Below are 22,780 nucleotides of genomic sequence, written 5' to 3' on the forward strand. Positions count from 1 at the left end.
GCAATCTGGGTTAGAAAAAGGTTTGGCGCTCGGCTCCCTTAAAGGTCAGGTATCGGCGCTATCCGTCTTTTTTCAGAGGCGTTTGGCACGCCTTCCTAAGGTGCGCACGTTCCTACAGGGGGTTTGCCATATCGTTCCCCCGTACAAGCGGCCGTTAGATCCATGGGATCTGAACAGGGTACTAGTTGCCCTCCAGAAGCCGCCCTTCGAGCCTCTGAGGGAGGTTTCACTTTCTAGACTATCCCAGAAAGTGGCTTCTCTGGTAGCGATCACATCTCTTCGGAGAGTGTCTGAGCTGGCAGCGCTGTCATCCAAGACTCCCTTCCTGGTCTTCCACCAGGACAAGGTAGTGCTGCGCCCCATTCAGGAGTTTCTCCCGAAGGTGGTATCCTCTTTTCATCTTAATCAGGATATCTCCTTGCCTTCCTTTTGTCCTCATGCAGTTCATCGGTATGAGAAGGATTTACATTTGTTAGATCTGGTGAGAGCACTCAGAATCTACATTTCCCGCACGGCGCCCTTGCGCCGTTCGGATGCACTCTTTCTCCTTGTCGCTGGTAAGCGCAAAGGGTCGCAGGCTTCTAAGGCCGCCCTGGCTCGATGGATCAAAGAACCAATTCTTGAAGCCTACCGTTCTGCTGGGCTTCCGGTTCCATCAGGGCTGAAGGCCCATTCAACCAGAGCCGTGGGTGCGTCCTGGGCATTACGACACCAGGCTACGGCTCAGCAGGTGTGCCAGGCAGCTACCTGGTCGAGTCTGCACACTTTCACCAAACATTATCAGGTGCATACCTATGCTTCGGCGGACGCCAGCCTAGGTAGAAGAGTCCTGCAGGCGGCAGTTGCCTCCCCGTAGGGGAGGGCTGTCTTTGCAGCTCTAACATGAGGTATTTCTTTACCCACCCAGGGACAGCTTTTGGACGTCCCAATCGTCTGGGTCTCCCAATGGAGCGACGAAGAAGAAGGGAATTTTGTTACTTACCGTAAATTCCTTTTCTTCTAGCTCCTATTGGGAGACCCAGCACCCGCCCTGTTTCCTTCGGGATTTTTGGGTTGTTTCGGGTACACATGTTGTTCATGTTGAACGGTTTTTCAGTTCTCCGATGTTACTCGGAGTGAATTTGTTTAAACCAGTTATTGGCTTTCCTCCTTCTTGCTTTTGCACTAAAACTGGTGAGCCAGTGATCCCACTGGGGGTGTATAGCCAGAAGGGGAGGGGCCTTACACTTTTTAGTGTAATGCTTTGTGTGGCCTCCGGAGGCAGTAGCTATACACCCAATCGTCTGGGTCTCCCAATAGGAGCTAGAAGAAAAGGAATTTACGGTAAGTAACAAAATTCCCTTCATCGTTGCTCATTGACACATCGTTCATTTTCATAAAGTCGTTCCTCCTTCTGCACGCCGGTTGTTCTTCGTTCCCGAGCCAGCACACATTGCTCCGTGTGACACCCCGGGAACAACGAACACCGCTTACCTGCGTCCCGCCGGCAATGCGGAGGGAAGGAGGTGGGCGGGATGTTACGTCCCGCTCATCTCCACCCCTCCGCTTCTATTGGGCGGTCGCTGTGACGTCGAACGTGCCTCCCCCTTCAGGAAGAGGATGTTCGCTGCCCACAGCAACGTCGTTAGGGAGGTAAGTACGTGTGACGGGGTTTTAACGCCTTTGTGTGACACGGGCAATGAATTGCCCGTGACGCACAAACGACGGGGGCAGGTGCGATCGCACGATAAATCGGTGCATGTAACGCCGCCCTTAGGATGAGCGGCTACAGGACTGCCAGGTGCAAGAGGACTTGGGGCCTGACAGTGTTACTGCTGCCATATCTTCATCTTCATCAGATGAGGAGTTTAACTTTGACAAGTATTTGGCTGACATGGAGTAGGCAAAGCGTTGCCGCAAGGAAAAAGATTTCACTTCGTATCCTATAGCAGCAGATTGACCAGATTTCAGTACATTTTTTCACTTGCTCTCAAAGAAATAGAAAAATTCAACCATTCATCAAAACTGACTGTGCATGAGGCAATTCCTTTATACCCGGAAATTGTTAGAGATGTTGCCCATGTGGTTACGGCTTTGCCTCCAATCCAAGTTACTGTAGAGAGGTTGTTCTCTAGCCTTAAAATTATTAGGTCAGATTTGAGGTCATCTGCGAAGGAGGATCTGATGGAAGCAATTCTATTTCTTAGAACAAATTCATAGACTGCACAAATGTTATTTAGTATGTTTTTGTTGAAAACTGTTTTTTGCCACTTACATAGTGTATTACATAGTGTTATATATAACACTATGTAATACACTATGTAAGTGGTAAAAAACAGTTTTCAACAAAAACATACAAAATAATAACATTTAGTATAATGCTTATATTTAAGTGAAAAATGTATTGTAGTACAATGTGAACATCAGACATTTAATCATTTTTATGATACAATAATCAAGATATTTAGATAGAACATAAAATATATTTATTGGAATACAACTTTAGAACACAAAAAACTGTAATAAATTGTAAATATGTAATACAATATGTAATATATATATATATATATATATATATATATATATATATATATATACTAGCTGTACTACCCGGCTTCACCCGGGTTAATAACTGCTGCTAACAAAATAGAATGTATTAACAAAAATGTATTCTGCACACAAAGACCACAAAACAAATAGATAGAAATGTAATTATTAAATTGTTGCCTATATTAACCAATGAGAGCTCAGATTAACTGTAGCAAAATAGAAGCTAAGCTGTGATTGGTTGCTATTGGCAGCCTGATAAATCTCCAGGCAACAGAGAGCCCTCCCCCTTGACAGTATATATTAGCTCACACATACACATAATAGACAGGTCATGTGACTGACAGCTGCCGTATTTCCTATGTGGTACATTTGTTGTTCTTGTAGTTTGGCTGCTTATTAATCAGATTTTTATTTTTGAAGGATAATACCAGACTTTTGTGTGTTTTAGGGTGATTATGTGGCGAGGTTGGTGTGTGTGGTGAAATGTGTGCTGAGGGTGGTATATGTGTTCAAGTACGTGGTAGTGTGTGGTGCATTTTGTGTGTGTGTTCATATCCCCGAGTGTGGTGAGCATCCCATGTCGGGCCCCACCTTAGCAACTGTACGGTATATACTCTTTGGCGCCATCGCTCTCATTCTTTAAGTCCCCCTTGTTCACATCTGGCAGCTGTCAATTTGCCCCCAACACTTTTCGTTTCACTTTTTCCCCATTATGTAGATAGGGGCAAAGTTAATTGGTAAATTGGAACGCGCGGGGTTAAAATTTCGCCTCACAACGTAGCACCCGGCTCTGCCCAGGATAGTAACTGTCTCTCTGTTTCTCTCCCATTACCTGTCTGTCTCCCCCTCTGTATATTTCTCTCTGTCTCTCTATCTCTTTGTCTGTCTGTCTCTTTCCCTGTCTGTCTCTTTCCCTCTCTTTCCCTGTCTGTCTCTTTCACTGTCTGTCTCTTTCCCTCTCTTTCCCTGTCTGTCTCTTTCCCTGTGTCTGTCTTTTTGTCTGTCTCTTAACCTGTCTCTCTCTTTCCCTCTCTTTCCCTGTCTGTCTCTTTCCATGTCAATCTGTCTCTTTCCATGTCAATCTGTCTCTTTGTCTGTGTCTGTCTCTTTGTGTCTGTCTCTTACCCTGTCTATGTCTGTTTCTTAGCCTGTCTGTGTCTGCCTATTTCCCTGTCTGTGTCTGTCTGTTTCCCTGGCTGCATTGTGACATGCCAACATTCCATATAAGGGCGTGGCTGCGCATTCTTCTGAAGTTCTGGCTGCACTGTGGCTCCCAGCTCCATTCGCTTTAATGAAGGCAGGTTTTTTGGTGAATAACTGTAAAGCGCGGGGTTACAATTTCCCCTCAAAACATAGCCTATGACGCTCTCAGGGTCCAGAAGTGTGAGTGTGCAAAGTTTTGTGGCTGTAGCTGCGACGGTGCAGATGCCAATCCCGGACATACACACATACACACACACATACACACACACATTCAGCTTTATATATTAGATATGTATATACACACACAAGATATATATGTAATCTGCTGTATATTACATAGTGTATTACATATTTACATTTTATTACAGTTTTTTGTGTTCTAAAGTTGTATTCCAATAAATATATTTTATTTTCTATGCAAATATCTTGATTATTGTATCATACAAATAATTAAATGTCTGATGTTCACATCCACATGTTCATGCACTACAATAAATTTTTCACTTAACTATAAGCAATATATGTAGGAGTCGGAGTCGGTGCAAGGGAAATTGAGGAGTCGGAGTCGAAGGTTTGGCTTACCGACTCCACAGCCCTGGTAAATATTGATTTTCTCTATTAGGGGGCACACTGTTCACCCCAATGCTGGCTCCTGCCTCCTGTGATCTGCTCCTCACTGCTGCCCTCCCCTTCCAGCCACAGCCAGGTACATCCAGTCTATAAGATGCACCCCCCACTTTCCTCCAAACTTTTGCAGAAAAAATGTGCATATTATAATCCACAAAATACAGTAATTGTTACGCTTTCAGCGCATTTACAGTTAAGTTTTACTTTTACATAACATACATAAGCAAATGTAGCTTTCTTTCTGATAAGCACAATTGGTTGTAACTGCCTTAGGCACCTTTTAGTTTCATCCGAGAGCAAAACTTGGGAATGTGGCTTTTCCTCACCGCAGGATGTAATGAAGTCCTGGAGGTAACACAACCTTTACAAGACTATTCATGTGGTTATAGGATGACTTCATCTAAAAGTCTATTGATTATATTCATCATTGTCTTTATTTAAATTCAGGATGTTCTAAAGGACTGATTTTGTTATGTATAGTCTGGCATGTGCACTGTTTTATATTTTGTCCATGTTGTGCAAATGTGGATTGTTAAATTAATATCACTCCCTTTGTTTCAAAATCTAAATGCTATGACTGCTGAGTGCCATGGGGGCACATAAAAGAACTAGTACGGAAAATGATAACAAACAATAACCCTTCCAGTGACGGCTACATAGAGACTGCCAGGCCCTGATTATTGACCTTGCTTGATAAATGTAACCTCATTTTAGGATAATTTTAATTATGTAAAACCTATATTATCTTAAAGTATGTAGTCAATAATGCTAAACTTTATTAAGGTGTTGAACAAAATACTCAATTCTCAAAGGATGTTTGATTCTGTTATTTGATTGTGTAAATTGGATGGAGCCCTCAGCTCTGAATTGACCTTTCTTATGTCTGAAGATAAGATGAAAGACCTTCCAATGAATGCTGCTGGCTACCGCGACTCAGATCAAAATTATGCTTTATACGTTAGAGCAAAGTGTTCTGTCTTGGCAGCAGACGCCTTTATGTAGCATTCAAGGTACAAAGGAGAACAAAATGATGCAACACAGATTTTTATCCGTTGATTGACACCTAAGGCAGGGAGGATAGGGGTGGAAATGTCCTCCTATGACCACAAAACTTAATTATGAATTCCCAACAATAGCAACCAATAATTATAATGTGGCAGGTAATTTGGTTAATGGGTAATGTCAACAACGAGCTTTTAATCATTCGTAGCAAATGGTCATCACATTAAGTATAGATAGGACTTTCATCTATGTAATGGGTCTGTATTTCAAAAGAGAATGTGGCAGGAAGGTGCTGGAAGTGAACAGTTCTGAAAGGCATTGGTCTAATTAGTTTTGTTTTGCAAAAGCCCTATTACATCTGTGTACACTGCGCAAAATTGACATTGTGATACCAAGAATGAATAGTTGTGGAATTATGGAAATTACAGTGTTGATATACATTTCAATGATATGAAAAAAATGGAAACAAAATATTACAAACATCTCAATTTATTCAGCATTGAGTATGTGTGTCACACACACTTACAAGGCTTGACATGATATAATTTATGTTATTAATGGTTGCCTGAGAAATATTCTGCTATGCTGAATGCACTTTGAAATGCAAATCATCAAAAACGCTGCTGGCAGCTTCTTTTGGAATTGGCAACTAATGAATTCCCAGATGTGCATGATGGGAAACAAGTCCGGAAACACTGTAGGCCATGGGGACACATTTAGGCCACATAGGAGGTACAGTGATATGCAACCTGGCGTTGTCAAATTAAAAAACTGTTCTTGTGATACTTTGGAGAAATGGTCGTACTACTCTTTCCATAACCAAATCAATGTAACGTCCAGCTGTTAGTGTACCTAAAATGAATACTTGAGGGGCCTGGTTACCGTGCACTATGCCACCGTACACGATAATCCTGGGAGTAAAGCGGGGTTTACACGCTGTGACATTGCTAGCATCGGCTAGCGATGTCGAGCGCGATAGCACCCACCCCCGTTGTACATGCGATATTGTGTGATCTGCTCTGCGTCGTCACTCTGGCCAGCGAACCGCCTCCTTTCTAAGGGGGTGGTTCGTGAGGTGTCACAGCGATGTCACACGGCAGGCGTCCAATAGAAGCGGAGGGGTGGAGATGAGCGGGACATAACATCCCGCCCACCTCCTTCCTTCCGCATTGCCGTTGGAGGCAGGTAAGGAGATGTTCGTCGCTCCTGTGGTGTCACACACAGCAATGTGTGGTGCCGCAGGAACTAGGAACAACATCGCTAAAAAAAAAGAAAACGATTTTTTGATTCAGGACGACCTCTCCGCGGCAAACGATTTTGACCGCTTTTGCGATCGTTTAAGGTCGCTCATAAGTGTCACACACTGCGATATCGTTACTGACACCGGATGTACATCACAAACAACATGACCCCGACGATAATTCATTAACGGTATCGTAGCGTGTAAACCCCGCTTTAGACTGATGTGATGTCATGTGTGAAGGTCTCTTCATAGCATTGCCCATATGGTCTTGTCAGATTTGAAGATTTGCACGTAGTGATCCATTCTGTACCGTGAGTGAAATTAGATGTCACATACCAAGCTTAAGATGTCAAACATTGTGTGCACAAACCATAAACTATCAAGAGGTGTTTGCATGACATTGGGCTATGAGCAAAATGTCCAGCTACAGTTCTTCTATTAATCTTACACCACCGTTCTCACAGGCTGCAGAGCAGGATGACAATGGAGGCTGTATTGAAGCCTGTCTTCTTCAGCCTTGGGTCTTATTTTTGTCTTGTATGCAATGATAGCCAGACATTGGTCTGGAGGCCATCTGGACAACGCAATGGAGAGGTCTGCACAAAAGAATGTGAAAATGTCCCAGAAGTCATTTTTCACCTGAACTCCACTTTTCAGGTAGCATTTTGTTTATCAGCAGCATGTGTGGCCTAAATTTACAACCATGGCATGCATCATCGTTGGACTTTTCTCTCAATGAGCAGTTATGGAACTTCATTGGTTGTTATTGGAAATCTTAAAAAATAAAAAATTACATGTTTTGTGTTGTGCTGTTGTTCTGTTTGTGTAATTGCCCAAATTAATAAAAAAATATCCCATGCAGAGAATGTTGAAATGGGGGAAAAAATAGAAATTAAACAGCAGAATTGATATTTTTTTGCCACCACAATTCTTTTAAAAAAATGCAATAAAAAGTGATGAAAATGTTGTATGGACACCAAAGTTCTATCAGCAAAAATGTCAGCTGGATGAAGAAAATACCATCAGACAATAGTATTTTTTTTCACTATTTCAGAGCACTTGAAATTGTGTCTTATTTTTCTGTGCATTATATGATAAAATTAATATTGCCATTCCAAATTATAACCAGCAAAAAACAAGCACACATACAGTTATGTCGACTGAAAAGTTAAAAAAAAAAAATTATGACTCTTGAATGAAGGGGAGACAAAAACAAAAAATTCATCCTGTCCTTAACCTCAAATTAGTTGGGTCGGGTTCATTGGACCCCATGGGAGTTTGTTTTCATCATATTTCCATGAGTATGGAATGGGAGGAACCGTACATTTTGGTAGCTTCCTAGCCCATCCCTCCTCAGTAAATCACGAGACATGGTGTCAACTACATGTGCCACAGCGAGGTGCAGTGACTAATAGTGTAAGTATATTGTGACTAAAGGCCCATTTACACGCAACGACATGGCTAACGAGATGTCGTTGTGATAACTGAATTCGTGACACACATCCGGCCTCGTTTCACGACGTCGTTGCGTGTAACACCTACGAGCGTGTGTTAACGATCAAAAATACTCACCTAATCGTTGATCGTTGACACGTCTTTCATTTTCATAATATCATTGGTCATTGTGGATGTAGGTTGTTCTTCGTTCCTGAGGCAGCACACATCGCTATGTGTGACACCCCAGGAACAACGAACAACACCGTACCTGCGTCCTCCGGCAATGAGGTGGGCATGTCTTTCCTTCGGCTGCTCTCCGCCCCTCCACCTCTATTGGACGCCTGCTGTGTGACATCGCTGTGACGCTGCACGAACCGCCTCCTTAGAAAAGAGGCAGTTCGCAGGCCACAGCGACGTCGCTAGGCAGGTAAGTATGTGTGACAGGGACTAACGATATTGTGTGCCACGGGCAGCGATTTGCCCGTGACGCACAAACAACGGGGACGGGTGCGATCGGCAGCGACATCGCTAGCAATGTCGCTGCATGTAAATGGGCCTTAACTGAAGAGCAAGTTGTTAAAAACTTAAATCCCATCTCAAAGATTGAATGTTAATATTTAGTTTTTACTGATCAGCTGAATACAGGGACGACTATATTGCAATATCAGGCATCACCACCACTGTTATCAGAGTCTGCAGTGTCAGAAAATGTAATTTCACTGGTTCTGAGTTGAGATGAGCAAGAAAGAATCACTCTACCCTTGTCTGGCATTCACTCCAGTAGTCTGTGCAGCCGCACCAGGGCAGAGCAAACATCCTCAGCGGGCACATGAATGCCGGCACCTCTTGAGATTACTAGACTCCCGCAATGTCATGACATTGTGTTAGTAAATTGTAAGAGTTGCTGAAGAAGTTTGCAGTGTGTTAGTGTGGTAGAATAGTGCTTCATATCCTCTGTCAGACAAAGCAGGTAAAATGATCTAATGCTGCTTACTGGCTGATGAGGCGGAATCTTACTGCCATATCGAGAAAGAACCAGAAATATTACAGTTCTGTTTTAAAACCTCATGCCATCCCTGGAGGTCGGGGCTTTGCTAGTACCAATTTCATTATGTAACGGAGCACCGAAATGCACAAGTACCCTAAGGAAATGACTTCTGGAACGTGGTGCTGCAGAATTCATAGACTGACGGGCACAATCTCTACATATAAAACCTTCTTCGCTTTTGCTGGATCAGCCATAGAGCTCATTAATGCATCCGTGATTTTTCTCGGATGCAAAAAATTGTTTGCATCTTAGTGATTTTTTTTCATCAGAGCTTAATCAGTTTCTTATTGGATGACAAAAAAGACTGATGGAGGTTTCTCAAGCTTTCCTTATCAAACAGTCGTTTAAAAACGGACAGCACATGGATGGCATCCGGTGCAGTGCCAGGTTTGATCTGAGTATCTGATCAATAATCAGACAAGTATCTGTGCTTTTTTGTGGATCACTTCATCTGAGGAAGAAATCAGACATGTCAACTACCCCATAGGCTATAATAGCACTCGTACAAGAAAAACTGCCATTTAAAGGAGCCCGAATCATAAGAATATCTAAAAATGACCTGGAGCCACTGGCATCTCTGGGAAGTCACATTGCAATGATCAGAGTTACATATATTCTGGCCTGCTCGGTATTAAAAGCATATTTTCTTATGAGTTAAACTGTGGGAAACTTGGCTATAAAGCCGGTTTCCATTGGTGTCTTTAATAAATATTAACCTGAGATGCCTATGGAAATTGATTAGATGCCATGAATTAAATCTGACAGCGAGCGAGGTATAATTTGGTGAATTTAGCAGGGTTAGTTTCAGGAACAGCTCGGAGCTATATTTGGACACTATATAGTTTCTGTTTACACCACCCAAACTTAAGATACATGTTTCAGCCAGTGCCTAATCTAATTTCCATTTACCATGCAGTTGACGGAGTCTTGAAACTGTGACCCTGGCAAAAATATCCACGTATACATTACATGGAGCTGTGCTAGCAATTAGTGACGTAGAATGTGGTCTAATGTGTTCTTTACTGTTCATATTAATATGAAAAAAAGAGCTAGAATATACAATATTCTAATATGCTGTCCATTTACCATCACTTCAGTACCAGGCCGTTATCTTTATTTAGACGGTTCATAAACTGTCAGATTACTAAAGTAAAGAGTAATTTGTAAAAATCATTCTAGCATCAAACAAATGTATTATGGTTCCAAATTGTTCTGATCTCATGGTATCCGGTCCTGTGTTATGGATTCTGTACAGTAATGCATATTAATGAGATTTTCACATTAAATAAATTTATCCTTTGGATGGGTGATACTTGTATAATTGCTGTGAGACAATTGGGATAATCACTAATCTCTATGGGGGTCTCTAGTAATCATAATAATAATATTTATTCAATTATATAGCACTATTAATTCCACAGCGCTTTACATACATCAGCCACACTGTCCCCATTGGGGCTCACAATCTAAAGTCCCTATCTGTATGTGTTTGTAGAGTGGAAGGAAACTGGAAAACCCGGAGGAAACCTGCGCAAACACGGGGAGAACATAAATTCTTTGCAGATGGTGTCCTTTGTGGGATTTGAACCCAGGACCCCAGCGCTGCAAGACTGCAGTGCTAACCACTACTTCTGTTCTCCTTTTCAACCACAGTGAACAGGAGTTTTGAAGGAGCTGCTGTTGCAACATATATATTGTATATATGGGACACATGGAAACAGTTGATCCATTGTCCAGTCTAATAAAGTTATATACCAAGTAGATATACTATGAAGGTCTGATTGTTGGGACTGCCACAGAGCACAAGAATGAGGGTCATTTGGCCCTCATGTGGATGGAGTGATGGAGAACATATGTGACCACTACTTTACTCTTGGTCTATTTGAGCAGTAGTCACATGCACTACTGCTCCTATAGTTTAGGAATTGTTGGTCACACATGCACACTAATCCTAAATTCACACTAGAGTTTGAGAATTCTGTTCTCTGGGGGTCCCAGCAGTCTTAGGTTTCAGACGTCAGTTTTTTTCCATGTACAGGAAAAACAGATTTTTTTTTTAACAAAGTGTGATCAGCGTGGAGATAAAAATGATGAAAATTCTCCACTTTCTCCTTTCTGACACTGTGAAAATTGGACCACACTCAGATGTCATTCGCATGCTGTCCATTTTTTTCACAGACCCCTAGACTTACAATGCCAATTTTAATCGGACATTTGGATCAAAATAGTACACAGTCGAGCGAAAAATCAGGGACATGTGAATGGCCCTATAGACTATCACAAGTACAAGTGCTAACTGTGAAAACCTCGGATGGCACTAGCTCTCGTAGAAGAATATCAGACGTCTCAATGAGCCCTAACCCTGACTTATTGTACATTGATGACCGATCTTGTGGATAATCCCTTTAAAAGGACGTCATATTTGCCTTGTGCAGGGTTATCAAAACATGGCAGTTTCTAGAAATAGTGCCAAACCTCTCCTTGTGTTGTAGTTGGTATTGCAAATTCCTTCTGTTGAGGTTAATGGTGCTGAGCTGCAAAATTACACACAACCTATGAACGTATAGTACTGTGCAAAAGATTTCGACAGTTTTGGAAAAACACTGCAAAGTTTAAAGAAAATAAAAGTGTTAATAGTTTATTTTTATCATTTAGAAAATGAAAAGTGAAGGAACAAAAAAGAAAATAAATCTGATCAGTATTTGATGGGATCACCTTTTGCCTTCAAAAAAGCTTCAAAGCATCAATTCTTCTAGGGACACGTGCACACAGGTTTTGAAAGTACTCGTCACAGAGGCAGATTCAAACATCTTGGAGATCTAACCACAAATCTTCTGTGGATGTCGCTTGTGCAAGTCCTGCCTCTTCTTGTAATTTCAGACAGAATCAGTGATAAGATCAGGGCTCTGTATGGGCCATAATATTACTTCCAGGATTCCTTAGTTTTCTTTTTGCTGAATACAGTTATTAATGAAGCTGAGGTGAGGAATACCGGGCACTGCTAATCCACATATGGCTGGAAGCCGCAATGCCAATGAGGGCAAGATCCCGGTGCGTGTCCCAGAGTAGAGACGATACAAAATCCAAAAGCAGGCATGAAGGGTCGCAGGCCACAAAGATCTAAGTAAAGGTGAATCTTTATTCCAAGTTCACATCAGGGATACAGGTGGTGGAGGAGGGTGAGGGCGTGCAGCGCTGGACGACGACGGGCCGTTTCGCAAGTAATTTGCTTCTACGGGTCTTCTACGGGTCTTTTTGCTGAATACAGTTATTAATGACAGTGTATGTTTGAGGTCATTGTCCTTCTTCATATTGGATAACTTTCCATCATGCAATACCATCAGGGAGGTGTATAATTTGATCCAAATTTATTCAGCAGCAGGGCAATGATGACCCTAAACATACAGGCAATGTCATTAAAGGGGTTGTCATTTTATTCTTTTTCTCATGGGGCAGGTAGTTGCTAATTGCCAGTCCTTTCTGCATGGTGCCGGCTTAGAGCAGTCACGGACCACTTCTGCCAATGATTCTGCTGCTTTCTTTGACCACCCGTGGATAGAGCAGCTTGTACTCTTCTGGGCTGCCCTGTCGATGGGGTGTAACTGCCAATATCATGCTGATTGACAGCCTTTTCCCTCCAGTTAGGCAGCGATGATCCTGCTGTTAATCAACATGACATCGGCAATCACGCCCAATTAATAGAGCAGAGCAGAAAAGAATCAGCTGTTCTGTTGATGTTGTGTCACTGTAAGCTACAGAATAGCTGGTAGGACTGCTCAGAGCTGCCAGAGATTGGCACCAGGCAGAACAGCCAGGTAGTTAGCAACTATCTGCCTGCAAGTTCTCAAGCCCGTAAGAAAATTATAAAATTGTCCCAGATAACCCTTTTAAGAAAAACAAGGAGTCCTAGAAGTGATGATAAGGCCCCAACAGAGCTCTGATCTCATCATCAGCAAGTCTGTCTAGAATTACATGAAGAGACATAAGGATTTGCACAATCCTACATCTACAGAAGATCTGTGGTTAGTTCTCCAAGATGTTTGGAACAACCTCCATGTCGAGTTCCTCGTGTATCTAGAAGAATTGATGCTATTTTGAAAGCCACACCAAATATCAAAATATTGATTTGACACAGATTTTTATTTTCTTTATTCAAATCCTGTTTATTAACATTTCAATTTTAGAAAACATTTTTACTTTTGCTTTTTATCAAAACTTGCCTAAAACTTTGCACAGACTGCTTTTGGAAAAACAGCCATGTTTTTATTTCATCCTGTATAATTTTACATTCTATTATACTCGCTGACCTTTTTATTCTCATTATACAGGGGTTTCTCGGGTTGCTCAATGTAAATTTCGACTTCCATTACGGCTTGTTTGTTTACCTATTCAACCATCGAAAGCAGCAAATCACAAACTGACAATTGACACGAACAAACCTCCTGTTAATCTAGTTAACCTGTTTCCTGGTAAGTATTTTGCATCCTATTCACTCAGACTCTTGTTGTTTCCATGATTACTTTCTTAATATACTCCACTTTTTAGAATTTGTAGAACGTAGCGATGATGACCAAGTCAACGTTGTGGGATTTCAGCTACTTGCTGGACACAAAGTCACACTTCTTGCTTCTAAGACTTCTCGTAAGTGAATTTTTTTTTTTACAGATTGTGAATAATAAATTTGTAGTTAAACAATTGGCATTTCAGCAGGACTCTACTCACACTGTCATCATGACTTCTAGTATATTAGCCATGACACATACGATGGATCCATTGTATATTGAACCTTGACAGATCTCATGGAGACATGTAAATAAATAATGTTCTATTTAACAGATTTATACACTCTTTTTAAATTATGCTGTAAAAGTAGCCTATTTTAACAAAAGCATAAGTCAGAATATTTTAATTATTGACTATTGGTTTCCACACTGAAAATATTTGTGTGTCCAAATGCCATCTTGGAGTAGGTAAACATGCGTAAAGGGGTAGGTTGTCTTGTCAGCTTAAATGATATAACAGTGCTTGTGCTGACATAATAGCTGTACCTTACCCACCGGCCTCTTGTTTTAAATTTCGGCTTTGACCCTATTCTGCCCAATAGTCTCATGAACATAGGAGAGTGAAGTTTATTCTTATAGCGAGTAACGAGATGTCTCTTCCGTCAATCATTTGAACTTCCCACCTCTGTGTGTTGCACCCTAAGATGGAATGTCATCAGCTGTCTGAACAGTGAATGTAGCATCGCTCATGTAGACACTTGGCCTGCTCTGTTTTCAGCACAGGTGCATTGTATGCCCTCTTATGGAGGAAATGTCACGTGATCGATAGACAAGACCTTTTGCCATTATATTAAAGAGAACCTATAAGCAAGATTTTGTAATCTAAAGTAAAGACATTGCTCCAATGGTGCTGTTATACTGATTATAATGATACATTTGATGAAGAAATCTGCATTGGGATTCTTCCGTAACTAGCACTTGAAGTTTTCTACTAATTAGTTCTGCTCCTCCCAGTTTGTGATTCTGCGTCCCATCCGCATGCATCCGGCCTTTAAAAGACAGATCACTGCTGAGATTTCAAACAGAGGAGGCAGGTCATTCAAAGGCTGGAGGCAAATGGGGGGCCGGGGAATCACCGGGAGGAGAGATCTCATGCTCTGTGCACTAAAATCTAAATGGCCAAATACATCAAATGATGATTAAAGAATAACAAAACTAGTTGAATTCTTCACCAAAGGTATCAATTTAATCAGTATTATAGCGCCATTACGGCCATGTCTGTACTTTACAATACAAAATTGTGCTGACAGGTTCTCTGTAAATGCTGCTGTCTTCAACTTAAAATGGAGTTGAAACCAAAATGAAAAATACACTCTGATGGGTTTATTCCTTCTCTGATTCTGATACAAACACTACTCTTCCTTTTTAGCTGACTGGATAACCCCTAAAATTTAAACAGGAGCCTCTTAACTTGCTTCAGATTGTTGAGTACTAGAATAATTAAATTGGGTAGAAATTTCTCTTTCTGTCATACATTGGATCCGTTTTACTTTACCTCATTTGTTTGATAAGCAATTCCACTGTTAATTGTATAGCTCACTAAGAATATTGTAAAGTGAGTTTTTCCTATAACTTGTATTTCCTGTAATGTGAATGGCTAAAACCCCTTACCACTTATAGTATTTGGTACCTATAGTGACAGTACGATAACGGGATGCGGTATGTTCCTGCACTCTTATTTAGAGCGGCTCCATATTTCCTTACATATGTCCATACTAGCAACTCTTTGTTTTAACTGTAGACTTATTGACTTCTTTGGGCTTGTTGTGGAGTATAGGACCCAAATGTGGCATTCTACACCATTTTATTAATGGCTTCTTCCCTCACACAAAGAAACAATACTTTCCTGTAGTTTATTAAATATGTTATTCAGATCTAATTGTTTAACCCTAATGGTGTAAACTTTATTTTTGTTCAAAATCAACATTGTTCATTCTGTCCTTGTGCTTTAGAGCGATACAGGATACAGAGTGAGAAGTTTGAAGACCTTTGGCTAGTAACAAAAGAGTTGATCATGCGCTTTGAAGAGTATTTCCTGAAGCAAGGCATTAAAGACTTTACATGTTCTTTTTGTGGACCAATTCCACTGCAAGAATACTTTGAGCTGATTGACCAACATTTTGAGGTACGTTATTTACTTCCTGTTGTCATGTTCTGAGTGAGGTATGAATATCCCAAGAATTTCAACTTTTGAGAATATTCAAATTGTCTCTCCAGTAAAAGAGACAAACTCTAGCCCAGCGCCACCTATTGGAAGTAGCGATCATAAAAGTCATAAGTGGATTTTTAACAATCCTCTGCATATAACTCAGGATATATGCCAGATCAGAATCCCAATTTGCAGACACGGTGTTTCGGGGTGCTAGCCCCTCGTCAGTGCAAAGTATGGGGTGTCTGTTCTGGCTCATGAGAAAGCTATGTGGGGACCACGGGGGAACACTATTCTCCGTAAGGAGACTTTGCAAGCCAGTCTGGCTGCCAGTAAGGGGGCTTATAGCTGCCACGCCCCTCTGGGAAATATTCAAATTGTCTTTCCAGTAAAGGAGACAAACTCTAGCGCAGCGCCACCTATTGGAAGTAGCGATCCTAAAAGTCACAAGTGGATTGTTAACAATCCTTTGCAATATGACTCAGGATATATTCCAGATCAGAATCCCAATTTGCAGACACGGTGTTTTGGGGTGCTTGCCCCTCGTCAGTGCAAAGTATGGGCTGTCTGATCTGGCTCATGAGAAAGCTATGTGGGGACCACGGGGGAACACTATTCTCCGTAAGGAGACTTTGCAAGCCAGTCTGGCTGCCAGTAAGGGGACTTATAACTGCCACGCCCCTCTGGGAAATATTCAAATTGTCTCTCCAGTAAAAGAGACAAACTTTTGAGAATGAAATTTGTGAGGTTGCCTTGACAAGTTATTCTCTTATACGTCATAAAGCATTTCTAATTGGCGCATCATCTTTAAAGAGAATGTGTTGTCAGAAAATAACATATTGTTGAAAGGGAACCTGTCAGTAGGATCAACCATCCTAAGCCATCTATATGGACATGCAGGTCATAGGAAGCTGAAAAAAATGATTCCCTGGAATATGCAATCCAATGTCTTATTCCAGAGAAGTAGAAAGGGACGTGATCAGTGAGATATGTAATTAGTGACAGATTTGTAATGACTGACAGTCTATTCTCCTGATCTACATATTTCACACTGGTAATGCCTCCGTCATATAAAATAATCTCAAGAGGCAGATTCTCATAGAGATCTATATTTGGCCCTTAGATCTTAATAACTCATTTACCTAATAAGAAAAACTTGAATTTCTCTCCGGAATAAGACATTAGATTGCAGATATGATTGTATCATTTTATTCATCTTTCTATGACCTAGATACCCATATAAATGGCTTAGCAGGGTTGATCCTATTGTCTGTGTTCCTTTAAATCAAGTTTTTATGTTCAATATATATATATTTTCAAAGATACTTTTTTATTTTTCATATCAGTATATTACAAATCTATAATTATCACTGTCGAGGCGGCAACTCGCACACCTCCTCAGCACCACCCCATGTACCATGCTCACCGCATAGCCCCCCTTTATAGCAGGTGTCCCTGCTGAGTTGCCTGTTGTCTTGCACTCACACGCCTAATGTTAAAGCTTCGGAAGCTTAACCCCTTAACTCCTTCACGACCCTTGACGGATATATCCGTCATGGAACGTGTGCCATTAAGCCCCGACCTCTGCCACGGGCATGTTGCGGCGATCCGCACACATATCAGCTGTTTTCAACAGCTGACATGTGCCTACATGTTACGAGTGGAATCGCATTCCACCCGTAACATTAACCCCTTACATCTATGTATAACCCCTTATACATGTATGTGCGCGCAGCCATGATTTTCACTTACCGCCGCCCCCACCAGAAGTGACGTGCATGATCACGTGACTTTCGGTGGTTGTGATGGTAGTACAGGGTCGTGTGATGACGCCTGTAGCTATGACGAGTCACTTTCGTTTTCACTCGGCCCGGAGCCGAATGAATCAGGAAGTGACCATATCTGCTGATTACAGCTGTATAGCTGTGATCAGCAGATAGATCAGAGTGATCGGATTGCTGATCGCTATAGCCCCCTAGGGGGACTAATAAAATAAAATAAAAAAAAGTAAAAAAAAAGTGTTAAAAAATAATAAAAACCTAAAAGTTCAAATCACCCCCCTTTCACCCCATTGAATATTAAAGGGTTAAAAAAAATAAATATATACATATTTGGTATCGCCGCGTTCAGAAATGCCCGATATATCAAAATATAAAATCAGTTAATCTGATTGGTAAACGACGTAGTGGCAAAAAAATTCCAAACACCAAAATTAAGTTTTTTGGTCGCCGCAAGTTTTACACAAAATGCAATAACAGGCGATCAAAACGTAGCATCTGCGCAAAAATGGTACCATTTAAAAATGTCAGCTTGAGATGCAAAAAGTAAGTCGTCACTGAGCCATAGATCCCAAAAAATGAGAACACTACGGGTTTGGGAAAATGGCGCAAAATGTACGCCACTTTTGTTGGACATGCTTGTGATTTTTTTTTAACCCCTTAGATACAAGTAAACCTATACACGTTTGGTGTCTACAAACTCGCACCGACCTCAGGCATCACACCCACACATCAGTTTTACCATATAGTGAACACGGTGAATAAAACAACCCAAAAACTATTGTGCGATCACACTTTTTTTTTCAGTTTTTCCACACTTGGAATTTTGTTGCTGTTTTCCAGTACACTATATGGTAAAACGTATGTTTTCATTTAAAAGTACAACTCGTCCCGCAAAAAACAAGCCCTCATATGGTAAGATTGACAGAAAAATAAAATAGTTACGGCTCTCAGAAGAAGGGGAGCAAAAAACAAAAACGCAAAAACGGAAAGTGCCCGGGGCTGAAGGGGTTAAGGACGAAGCCAGATTTATATTTAATGCCCAGGCCATTTTTTGCACTTCTGACCAGTGTCACTTTATGAGGTTATAACCCTGGAACGCTTCAGTGAACCCCAGTCATTGTAAGATTGTTTTTTCATGACATATTTTACTTCATTATATTGGTAAATTTAGGATGATATTTTTGCTTTTATGTGTGAAAAAATCAGAAAGTTGATGAAAATTTAGCAAATTTCAAATTTCAATTTATTCAATTTTAGAGAGTTATGTCACACAAAATACTTACTAAATTACATTTCCCACGTGTCTACTTTACATCAGTGTAATTTTTAAAACAACATTTTTGGGGTTTAGGAAGTTAAAAGGGTTCAAAGTTAATCAGCAATTTCTCATTTTTTCAACAAAATTTACAAAATCATTTTTTTAGGCACCACATCGTGTTTGAAGTGACTTTGAGATGCCTAGGTGACAGAAAATACCCAAACGTGACACCATTCTAAAAACTGCACCCTTCAAAGTACTCAAAACCACATCCAAGAAGTTTATTAACCCTTCAGGTGCTTCACGGAACTAAAGCGATGTAGAATGAAAAAAATATTAAAATTATCATTTTACCTAAAAATGTTGCTCTAGACCCAGTTTATTCACTTTTAGAAAAAAATGACACAACAAAATGGACCCCAAAGGCTGCTTTCACACCTCCGGTTTCTGCAATGCGGCACACTCCGGCACTTTGCAGGAAAATCGCAACCGTTTTTTTTTTGCTGCCGGTTGCGTTTTTTCTGCATAGACTTTAATTAGTGCCGCATTGTGCCGCATGGCCTTGCGTTCCATCCGGTTTTTGCCGCATGCGGCAGATTTAGCCGATGCGGCGGCCGGATGGAACGTTGCCTAACACGTTTTTTTCGTGCGGTGAAAAAAAACGCATCGCACCGCATTCGGCCGATGCGGCGCATTTTTCAATGTATGCCTATGGCGGCCGGATGCGGCGCGATGCGGCAAAACCCGCATCCCGCCGCCGCATGCGGTTTTTGCCACTGCGCATGCTCAGTAGCATGCCGCAAGCGGCAAAAACCGGACGGGCCGCATGGGAAAAACTTATGCAAAGGATGCGGTGTTTTCACCGCATCCGTTGCACAGCTTGCACAGCCGGATTGAGCCGCAGAGCTCAAGCCGGATGTGTGAAAGCAGCCTAAATGTGTTACCCAGTTTCTTCTGAACGCGCTGATACCTCACATGTGGTCAGAAACCTCTGTTTGGACAAATGGGAGGGCCAGAAACAGAAGGAGCAATATATGAATTTTGAAAAGCTGAAATAGATTGCAGGCACAATGTCACATTTGTAGAGCCTCTAGGGTACCTAAACAGCAGAAACCTCCACAATTGACACCATTTTGGAAACTAGACCCCTCAAGAAATGTATCTAGATGTTTGGTGAGCACCTTGAACCCCCAGGTGCTTTACAGATATTTTTTAAAAGTATAACAGGAAAAAATGCACCAAAAATGTCTTATGCAATTTCTTCTGAGTATACTGATACCTTATATGTGGTGGAAATCACCTGTTTGAGCGCATGGCAGAGCTCGGAAGGGAAGGAGTGCCATTTGACTGCAAAATTGGCTGGAATCATTAGCGAACACCATGTTTCATGTGTTGAGCCCCCAAGGGGCGTAAACAGTGGAGCTCCCCCACAACTGACCCCATTCTGGAAACAAGACACCTCAAGACTTTTATTCAGGGGTATAGTGAGCATTTTGGATCCATGAGTACTTCACAGAATTTGATAACCTTTGGTTGCCATATTGAAATTTTCATTATTTTTTTTTCACACAAATGTTGCTTTAGCACCAAATTTCTCACTTTTTCAAGAGACAACACCAAAAAGTGGACCTCAACGTTTGTTATCCAATTTCTTATGAGTGCAGTGATACCCCACATGTGGTCAAATCCTCTGTTTGGATAAACAGAAGGGTTTTAATTGTTTATAAATAATAATAAAAAAAAACCATGGGGTCTCCCTCAAATTTTATTGCCAGCCAAGGTGAAGCTGACAGCAGAGATCTGGTATTTTCAGGGTAGGAAGAGCCATGGTTATTTGACTCTTCCCAGCCTAAAAATAGCAGACCGCAGCCTGCCCAGAAGTGGCGCATCCTTTAGATGCGCCAATCCTGGCACTTCGCCTTAGGTCATCCAATTGCCCTGGTGCGGTGGCAAACAGGATAATGTATGTGTTGATGCCAGCTGTGTAATGTCACCTGGCATCAAGCCCAGCGGTTAGTGATGTCACGGCGTCTATCAGATACCCGATATCACTAACTTTCAGTAATAGAAAAATAGACAAAACACATTTTATTTGACAAAACACTGCCGAAAACATTCCTTTTTCACCAATTTATTGAAAAGAAAAAAAAAATCCGGTCCGACGCAATTCATTTTGGAGGTCCCTCGATGATTCTGGACCTTCCAGAATATGGGGGTACGCTCAGTGAACGTATCCCTCATTTTCTGGAATAGCAGATCGTCCATATAAGGAGTGTGGGTGCACCCACTCTCCTCGGGTCCACAGCTCGGCAGTATGAGCAGCAGTGAGCTCAGCGTCACTGAAGGCAAGAAGCTGGTTGACAGCCACTCTCTGCGCATACGTCCAGCATCTATTGTAAAGGAGGAGGAGGAGTTGCGGGGGCTCAACTTTGCACAAGGTACAAGGAACACTGGGGAACACTGAGGTTTATAGGTGTGAGCTAGCTGGACCTGGGAAGGAGTTTTCAGAGCAGGAGGATGAATGCGGCTGGCGTGTTTGTCGTGCGTGTCGCCATCTTGGATTATAGTGAGAGAGTTGGGGGTCGGGGGGCAATTTAGCAACACCGAGGGACTGGAGGGGACCGGGGGAGGAGATTTATCTCCCATCTGATATGTTTGTTCTTGCCAGGTGAGAAATAAATCATTTTTTACCGCCGCCGCCATTTACTGTATTGTGACCATCGTTATACGGTGTATACCAATGATCACGTGACCGAGGACCAGAAAAAACAGCCCACATCATGATCTCTACAGTCTCAGCTACCCCCTGTAGCTGCAACCCTGGAGATTTTCCGATGCTGGGGGGCCCTATTTACTTTTTTCTTCCTGCCGTTTATAAACGGCGGATCAGAATAAGTACCCTTTTCTGCCACCGTTTATCTCCGTAAGGGTATGTGCGCACGTTGCGTAAATACATGCAGTTACGCTGCGCTTTGTAGCGCAGCGTAACTGCATGCGTCCTGCGTCCCCTGCACAGTCTATGGAGATTGTGCAGGGGCCGTGCGCACGTGGCGTTTAAGAGCGCAGCGCTTCGGCTACTGCCGAAGCGCTGCGTAAAAAGAAGTGACATGTCACTTCTTTCCTGCGCTTTGCCGGCAGCTCCTGCTCTGTCTATGGCAGGAGCTGCAGGCAGAGCGCATGGAATCGGCGCTCACTACGGACATTTCTGCCGCGATCTAAAGCGCACATGTGCTCTTCAGATCGCTGCAGAAATTTCTGCAGTGACTGTACGCAACGTAAGGCTGTTGTAATGGGGTTAAGCTAACAGTGAAGGTTAACAAAATACACTTTGTGATAAGAGACACATTGCTGAAGTCTCTATGTTAACCCTTACAGTATGCTACGCAACATAGCTGAAGAATTAGACGTGAACTGGATATCCAAAAATCATCAGTTGATCTAATGTCGGCAGGCAAAAATGTATGTACCTGAGCATGAGGTTCTTGATTTAACATTCTGATCAGACTGTGTGAAGCCCACTGCCACGTCACGGAGTGGGTTCCTCACTTTTTTTTAAGCCTTAAAGGTGCGATGCTGCGTGCCAACCACTGCCGCAGCGACAGTGCACCAACAGGGCAAATGACCTGATGCCTCAAAACGTCCATGCTGCAAGACTGAGCCCCCAAGACCCCAGGCCACACCATCCTACTGACACAAAACCACCACAACAATGGCCTCCACACAGCACAAACACCCTTTGAAAGGAGCTGATCAATTCACCTTCCACAAGCTCCCACTCTGTGAATTGAGAGCAAAAAAGGCAGATCCCCTCTTGCAGTCTTCTGCTAATTACAAGAGGAGTGCTGGTTCAAGGAAAAAAAAAAGAGGGACAGACCATGAAATGCAGTATAGCTGAAGAATTACACATGAACCACACATCCAAAAATCACCAGCTGATCTAA

At 42.0% G+C, this 22,780-nt stretch overlaps 1 protein-coding gene across 4 annotated transcripts in view; it reads left to right on the top strand.

Annotated features, from left to right (window-relative positions):
* Positions 1 to 22,780, top strand: part of BBS9 (Bardet-Biedl syndrome 9) — a 704,556-nt gene that overhangs the window by 425,290 nt on the left and 256,486 nt on the right. For all 4 annotated transcript variants that reach the window (XM_075315101.1, XM_075315104.1, XM_075315105.1 and 1 more), the window contains 3 exons: positions 13,418 to 13,558; positions 13,635 to 13,730; positions 15,604 to 15,776. In XM_075315101.1, coding sequence (XP_075171216.1) covers positions 13,418 to 13,558; positions 13,635 to 13,730; positions 15,604 to 15,776 — 410 coding nt within the window. The remainder of the gene's footprint in view (positions 1 to 13,417; positions 13,559 to 13,634; positions 13,731 to 15,603; positions 15,777 to 22,780) is intronic.

This window comes from Anomaloglossus baeobatrachus, chromosome 6 (assembly GCF_048569485.1).
Source record: "Anomaloglossus baeobatrachus isolate aAnoBae1 chromosome 6, aAnoBae1.hap1, whole genome shotgun sequence".
Taxonomy (NCBI): domain Eukaryota; kingdom Metazoa; phylum Chordata; class Amphibia; order Anura; family Aromobatidae; genus Anomaloglossus; species Anomaloglossus baeobatrachus.